This window comes from Lygodium microphyllum, chromosome 7, assembly GCF_053477565.2.
Source record: "Lygodium microphyllum isolate KBCC chromosome 7, Lygodium_microphyllum_v1.1.10, whole genome shotgun sequence".
Taxonomy (NCBI): Eukaryota; Viridiplantae; Streptophyta; class Polypodiopsida; order Schizaeales; family Lygodiaceae; genus Lygodium; species Lygodium microphyllum.
In genome coordinates this window covers 18,184,769-18,192,739 of record NC_141141.1, presented here as the reverse complement: position 1 = coordinate 18,192,739, position 7,971 = coordinate 18,184,769, and the positions used below count along the sequence as shown (strand labels likewise).

The 7,971-nt window shown below is 42.1% G+C and overlaps 1 protein-coding gene across 2 annotated transcripts; it reads left to right on the top strand.

Moving 5' to 3' along the window:
* The first annotated feature begins 1,195 nt into the window (after positions 1-1,195).
* LOC148033224 (ankyrin repeat domain-containing protein 2A-like) lies at positions 1,196-7,549 on the top strand. Of its 2 annotated transcripts, none has more exons than XM_087681110.1 (8): positions 1,196-1,375; positions 3,251-3,360; positions 3,835-4,047; positions 4,139-4,287; positions 4,375-4,525; positions 4,631-4,723; positions 5,382-5,521; positions 7,278-7,549. In XM_087681110.1, exons 1-8 carry the CDS (start codon positions 1,351-1,353, stop codon positions 7,375-7,377), a joined length of 981 nt encoding a protein of 326 aa, XP_087537236.1. In that variant the 5' UTR covers positions 1,196-1,350; the 3' UTR covers positions 7,378-7,549. The 2 variants fall into 2 exon arrangements, with proteins under 2 accessions (XP_087537236.1, XP_087537235.1); XM_087681109.1 differs by lacking the exon at positions 1,196-1,375 and adding an exon at positions 1,710-2,301.
* The last annotated feature ends 422 nt before the right edge of the window (positions 7,550-7,971 follow it).

Genomic DNA, 7,971 nt, shown 5'->3' with positions numbered 1-7,971 from the left:
TTGGACTTCTTTTTTTTTCCTCATATCGTATCTCTAATCTCCTATACCACCATTGTAATAATTGCCTCATAGAATTTGAATCATTGATGCCACCTCCATGATCAATTGCCTTTTGAAAAGCATAGCGAGCTTGCCAATAAGATCGTTCCATGCTTGAGTTGACCATACTACCAAACTTCCTTGATCTGCAAAGTATGGACCATGTGCTTCAAGTATATGTTGCATAAGAAGAGAGATTAGAAACACAAACTAATTTGAAATGATGATTTTTTTTGTAATGGTGACAATATTGACCATGTAGTGTGTTATACTGTTTGTAATCCATGTCTCCACTATGGACTTATGAAATTTAGCAACTCTCTTTAAATGTATTGGCATCACCATCTCTAAACCTCAACTTTTGTAAGAGAGTTGCTAATCTATCTAGGTGTATCCACACTTCTGCCTTTGCAATCCTCGTTCGTTCCCCATTGCTCCAATTTGGAACAGCAAGGTGCAACTTTTTCCATGCTTTGAGAGAGAGAGAGAGAATTGCCAAGAGAGAGCAATCATGAGCCTCATTTTCACCACCCGTCACTCTCACATTTCTGCCTTTCCAATTACCAAATCAATTTTGCTTCAGTTTGGGAGTTACAATTTGGGAGTAGTCTAGTATTTCGGTGCCTCCCAAACTTGCAGCTCAAATAATAAAATAGTATAAATAATATATACAATTTTGATAAAGTTGCAATTTGGTGACTTTTTGGGCCAAATGTGTTGTATATTATGTACATTCTTTTGGTAAACTTCCAATTCGGTGGCTTTTTTTTTGTGGGAATTTGCTAAATTGCGTTGTATACACAAACGCAATGCATAGGTTCAGACGCAAAGTGGTGACATTCGGGTCGGAGGTTTGGTTTAGAAGCCAGGAAAATACGAAGGCGGTTTGCGGGGCTGCAAGGGCTGTCGAGATTCAGGCTGGAGGCTTCGCTGGTCTTGGCCGAGAGTGCCAAATTCCAATCTGGCAGGCAGGCGGCGTGTGTTGTTTAAAAGTGGAAAGGGCAACCCAAAAAAAAATAGCAGAGGTTTTTGGAAAACCGCTCGTGTGGCCAGGTTTGTTTTTTAAGAAACCGGGTTTTCGCCAATGTGCTGTTTCCGTGTGGAACCCCTGGCGAGAACAGCCTCAAACTCCTTTCCAAATGTTCCAAAGTAGGATAAGATAAGGTCCAATAAAACGGATTTGCTGGCTTTACCGCCAGTATCTGCTTGCTTGCATGAGATCGTAGCGGGGAGTTACAGTGGCCTGAATCGGCTGGTCTCCTTCCTCTTCTCACCACCTTCGGGAGACGTCGAAGCACGCGTGCCGCGACCATGGTCCCGCCTCCTCATCTTCCAGGTCTCCTCCTCGCCATCTGTGCTCTACCTTCTCTCCTACTGTATTGTCGATTCGTGGTCTTTTATCACTCGGCAAACATCCTGCAACAGCTTTACTTTCACATCCTCCAGTGGCTGTCATTCATGCCAGAGTATCGTTGGTCTTTAATCAACCGGAACCTGCGGAGTTATGCCCGGTTCCATCTCACAGTTTAGAGTATGGGGCCTAGGCTCCTAGCTTTTCCCCCAAAAGATCAAACCTGGAAAGATCATAAGGGATTGGATACAATGTGAAGGTTCCCTTTCAAAATGCTTATTCCTCCTGTCTAATCATGTACATTTAAGTGGCTTGAACGACGGGAATTTCTATCAGCAGATACTAGTGCATATTAGTGGCTTGAATCATGTGCATTCCTATCAGTAGGTATTCGCATCAACTAGTAAGTGTGATGATTGCATCAGAGGCAAATGCACTCTTTCGATACGTGCCAGTTTTCTGCAGTGCTCTTTCTAAGTTTACATAGTTGAGGGCCTTACAGGAGTTTCGGATCTGACAGATTCTGCATCGACTAAACAGCGTCCAGTTTTCCTTCTCATGTTGCTTATTCACATGCTAATGGCTTTGCTTTTGTTGATAAGTGCAAATCGAGAGAGAACGAAAAAGGTTGAATCTACTGAGGAACGCATTGTGGAAAAGGATCGGCATTGAGAGATCTAGATCAAGCAAAGATAATCCTTCAAATACTCTCAATGAAAAAGAAGATAGGACAAATGCATCATTGTCCCAAAGGTGATGTCCTAATTGTTGAAGGCTTGGGTTCATAACTGTGAGGTTGAGGGCTTCAGTCTTGCTGGGTGCATATTATGAGAAACGTTTATCAGTGATGGACACTGATCAAGCACAAGATAACACGCTCCTGAAAATGGACGAGGAAAATAGAACACAAGGTATCATTGCCCCAAAGCTAATCTCCTAGATGTCGAATCTTGGTCCATAACCGTAAGAAGAGGGTTTAAGTCTTACTGTGTGCATCACTTAGTTTTTCATTGTAATGCGATATACTTTTGAGATGCCAAGACCCCCCATACGGGTGAGGCAGACAACTACTGCTCCATCCCTGGCCGGATGCGAACACAGCCGGAACGCACGCACACAAAGCTGGTATAAACCAGCAAGCTCTTCAGGTCGTTGGACACCTAAGTTTTGAGATCTTCATGAGGTAGAGGGCGTAAGTCTTGGCGAGTGCATCACTTAGCTGGACGCCTAAGTTCACATGTTGTGCCTGTGAATTTTCGAGATCTTACCCACCAGTTGGTCCTCCTTCTTGGTAGAGTCAGTGAGAGCAAGATCCGGTGCGACCAAGTGTGCATGTATGGCTTTTGGCTTCTCTCTTTCTTAATATTTGGAGGGGAGTTGCTCTAGACTTTGGGGTTTGTGTGCATGTGTCTTGTCCCAGGAAAAGGAAAAGAAGGATTGTGCAGTTGATATACCCACTACAACACTCTCTTGGCCTTAGGAGGAATATTCAATGCAATCAAGCTGCGTTGCTCACTTGGCTTGGCAACTTGACTCTTGCGTTGGTCTCTTGGCTAGTTTCAGTGGAGCGTCGCCCCTCCTGTAGACCTTGGGCGTGTGTCTCATCTCAGAGAAAAGAAGGCGTCATTATAACCTGAAGGAAAATTGTATTTTTGGTTTTCTATATTTCCTTTCTCACAGAAAGGTAGTGCGCCTCAAGAAAAATTGTTTGTATTATGTGATCATATATCGTCAGTGGCATGGATTTTTCCTAAAGACATTACGTCTTTGCAGTAATGGTTCAGAAAAGTATTATTAGCTACATGCAGGTTAATGGAGTCTCCTGTAATTGGGAAACTCAATCTGTTTCTGTTTTTACAGATTCTAAAACTTCACCCACTACAGCTTCAAAGACAAAGCAAGGGGGGCGAGCAAATGGAGCTGGGCGTGTCAATCCATTTGACTTCTCTACCATGTCAAGTCTGCTTTCTGTGAGTATCGCAGGTCACTAGTCCAGGCAACCAGCCTGTTATTTCCTTTGCTTAATTGAAATGATAAAGGTGTCTATGGTTAAAGAAAGGGACACTTGGCTTCTGATGTAATACTGAGCAGGTATGGTGGCTGTAGGCTTCAACTTGATTGAAGTGACTGAGTTGTGTAAGTTTTAGTCCTTTAAGATTAGTCGGTTGAAGGTAAAATTGGTCACTGGGCAGAGCGGTGAAAGGATAAACCAGATTCAAGGTCTATGAGAAGTTGTTTGGAGCTGTTAACCCTCATCACAATGTAGTGGATAGTCACGTTGCAACCTTAAGTTATGTGCAACTTGCCTTTCTTTTCCAGTCGAAGCATTGGTCTGGCCATTTTCATTGGTTGTTTCGATTGCTCCCGAGCTGCATGCACGTGTTTCAAGTGATATCATACTTGTTTATCTGCTCACACAGTATTCAATATCTGCTCTGTTGTAGGATCCTAGTGTAAAGGAACTGGCCGAGCAGATCGCGAAAGATCCCAGCTTCACTAGTGTTGCCCAGCAGCTGCAATCAGTGGCACAAGCTTCTTCCGGTCAAGGATCAGCACCACCATTGGATCCTCAGAAGTACTTCAATTCGTTGCAGCAAATTATGCAAAATCCTCAGTTTGTGACAATGTCACAGAAGCTTGGCTCTGCAATGATGCAGGTGCAAGCTGCAACACTTTGAGTCACAAGTCTAATAGTGCCCAGTGCTCTTAGCTGCAAGTGCTGATAACATCTTTGGTTTCTACACGCAGGATCCCTCTGTCTCAAGCATGATGCAAGCTCTCTCCAACCCTGCTCAAAAAGAGCATTTAGAGGCTCGTCTTGCAAAGATCAAAGAAGATCCTGAGTTGAAATCTGTTTTTGATGAAATCCAAACTGGTGGACCTTCTGCGATGATGAAGTGTGTCTTGCTTTGTTGTAACTATAGATTATAGTTGCCTATTGCCAGGCGTAAACACTGTTTTCTTATGCATGAGGCATATTTCAGGTACTGGAATGATCCTGCAGTATTGGGCAAGTTGGGCAAAGCAATGGGCAACTTTTCACAGCAGGATGCAGCCACACAACAAGATAGTCGATCTACTGCTGAATCAGATCAAGCTTCCCTACATCAAGCTGCAAAAAGTGGCGATATCGAGGTAAATCTTGAGAAAGCTATGATAAAAAACAGCTTGGTTCTGTAGTAGGCATTAAGGGCAGGTAGTGCAGTTGCTAATAGCGTCTTTCTTGTTGGTTTTGTTCAGAGGTTACGAAAGCTACTTGCTGATGGGTCTGACAAGAATGAAAAGGATTCTGAAGGGAGAACAGCTCTACACTTTGCATGTGGCTACGGAGATGTAAGTTGCAGCATTCCTTCAAGATTTGTCCTCTTCCTTTTCCTCTGTGCTCTCTGTTTGCGAGTACTTTTTATGCCTTGAGACACGTTAGTGAACTACGATTTCTTTCACTTCCCGAGAGCTTAGTGAAACTCTCTTAGGTTTAGAAGGTGCAAGTGGGCTTTAGTTGGCCGAGAATTCTTGTGATTTGCCTCTGGCTATTGAATATCGTGACATCTATACTATTAGTTAATGAGAGGTGGGGGGCGGGTGCCACGTGGCAGCCCCCACCTTCCCCACAAAAAAGAAAGAGAACGTGGGGGTGGGTGCCACGCATCCAACACCCGCCCCCCCCAAAAAAATCGCGCCCGCTGGGGCGAGTCTAGGCGCGGAACGCCTAGTTATCGTTAAGAAACACATACTTGAAGGGGCCTTGCTAATTACAACTTAGATAAAGTTTACATGCATGAGATTCAGTGCTTAGCATGCTGGTAAAGATAATCAGCTGGAAGCCAGTGTATCAAACCTTGGATGCAATAGGCTTGTCTGAGCTGGTTTCATAATGTCTCTGAGGTCAATGGCTTTTTAGGCCTCTCTGCCAGTACCCGTGGTAGCTTAGGCAAAGAGATATTTTTCAGCAGCAAACAGAGTGACATTACATATCGTTTGTTTTGGACAGCTGAAGTGTGCCGAAGCACTGTTAGAAGCAGGCTCTGACGTGGCTGCTGTGGACAGCAAAAACAATACAGCGCTTCATTATGCTGCTGGCTATGGAAGGCGTGAATGCGTGGAGCTGCTGCTGAAAAATGGAGCTGCTGTGTAAGTTCTCTTGCAAATAATACCCTCAGAGAGCACTAGGTAAATTTACTCATATGTGCTTGCCCTCAAAGAGCACTAGTTAAATATACTCGTAGATTCAACCAATAGTTATTGTGGAACATGTGGGTAGGCTAAGGTTCTCGATGCTCCCTTTTATGCGAAGCAAAATCGATAATTTAAAGTTGTAACTTGTGCCAATGGAAGCTCGAGGATTGTGGGAATGAAGGGTCATTAATCTAAAAGTTTAAGGGTTAAGAAAATGACGGGTCCATCAATGAGAGATCCAAACCAAGGTCATGATGACAGGTCACAATAGGCCCTGCAAAAGGTACACATAAATCATGAACCACTTCTAAGACCTATAGATGAATTTGAATCTTTTGTTTTTTAGATGCCCTTAGGTTCTTAAGAAGGCAGTCCATATCATGATTTATTGCATGCCTTTAGTGGGTTATACCATGAACTTCGTTTCATTCTCTTGTGCGTCCAAAACTTGGGCTCTCAAGGATGCATTTCACTTGTGGGCGAATTAGCCAAAACCCCCCTAGCACTTCTTAAAGTAGCTTAATTTTGATCCTAGACTCTTTTGACAGAGCAACTCTATTTCTATCTTTCCATATCCATCTAATGAACAGCTCTAGTAATGTTCCATATCTTTAGTCATTCATCATCTAGAGATTGTCTCTGAAAAGGCCACTCTTAAGGCCTATGCTTGCATTTAACCTAGCAACATGAATCCAGTTCTTTATTCTCCTCCAAACAGTTTGAGCTGAGGTACAGTGCAACAACGGATGGGGAATCGTTTCTTTTTCTTTCTTGGGAAGACACATGGGGCACCAAGGCAATACTTCGTGAATTTCCCAAGTCTGTCCTTGGTACTGAACTTCTTGGCCATGACCCTTCATAACAGCATGTTTAGTTTAGTGAATGCAGCGCTTCCTCAGTCCAATTAGTCTTCCACCCTTCCAAAGAATCTACCCAATGTAAGAGTTCACTCAAACCACTCTGTTGCTTTTGGATAACTTAAGCATAACGTGGGCTGGCAACAATAGGACAATGTAATTATGACAACGTAAGCTAAGTATTCTCATATGGGAGTCGTTGCTTTATGATAATCGAGCCTGATCCATACTGCATGCAAGGTGATATTGTATGCTACAAGTAACTTGTAGAAGGTATGTGTGTTACATGTAGCTTAATAGCTAAACAAACTTATGGTGTAGTTTGAGCATCAAGTTACATCATACATCTTCGTGCAAGGATAGGGATATAGAAGAGAGAATGTTTTTGATAGAGTTGAATCCCCTTATAAGCTATATTGCTATCTGATATCATGTCAACTTCTTTGCTTCCCTCCCAAGTTGATTTGCGATTTCTTTTTGTGGCGTTACTTGCTGCTTGCACAATGCTTATCGTTTGGGGTCATGCTTTATATTGTGTGATATCTTGAGTTAATGCTTTTTTGACATGGTTGAAGGTGTTGCACAAGGTTCTACTTGAAAATAACACAATTGAGAACAAGTAGAAAATGAGTAGCTCTTCTCAATGCTTGCGTATTGATTTTCTTTAGAGATACTCTTTGCTAACTTAACGGTACAAGTTTCCAAAGTAGTTGAGAGTGAATGCCACATTTCTATGTATGTTAAAATCCTAACATACTTGTTGCAACTTGTTTCCATTTGGAGAGAGAGAGAGAGAGAGAGAGAGAGAGAGAGAGAGAGAGAGAGAAGTTTGAAGTTTGGGCTTTGTTTTGCAGGACCTTTGAGAACGAAGATGGAAAAACACCAATTGATGTTGCCAAGCTGAATAAGCAAGATGATATCCTAACATTATTAGAGAAGGATGCATTTGTGTGATAGATGCTTATGTTTTCCATTGGATTTGTAGTAGTTAGCTCTCTCTCTCTCTCTCTCTCTCTCTCTCTCTATGCACACTTAGAGTTGATTAATGGTTGCAATGAGAAGGGAAGTGGTGGTATATATAAACGGAACTTATAATTCAAATATGCCCAAGCCTTCATAGGAAAAATATTGATTTTGTATTGTCCAATCATGTCCATGTGTCCCATGGGCTTAGTTATAGCATAAAAAATTCTAGTTGAATATAAGCAAGTTTGACTATTATTTTGAACCATCTAACAATTAAAGCAAAAAAAGACAATGAAAATGGAAGTGATAGCACATATATAATCTTTGTAATTAATGTCCTCCAACTTACAAGATACGTTAGACTTTTTGCTTCTAGGTTTAGTCATGTCTATTTGTTGTATGAGCTTAGTTGCAACATTGGGATTGCATGCATTTATGCAAGTTTGTCTTTTGTCTTTAATCAAGTAAATAAGTAAAATTGAGTTGTACTTGTGTTTTGGTAAAGCACATCGTCTTCCATGTAATATGAAGCAAAAAGACTTCACGTAGTTACTAGAAATCTATGAGAGTGCGCGACGGGAA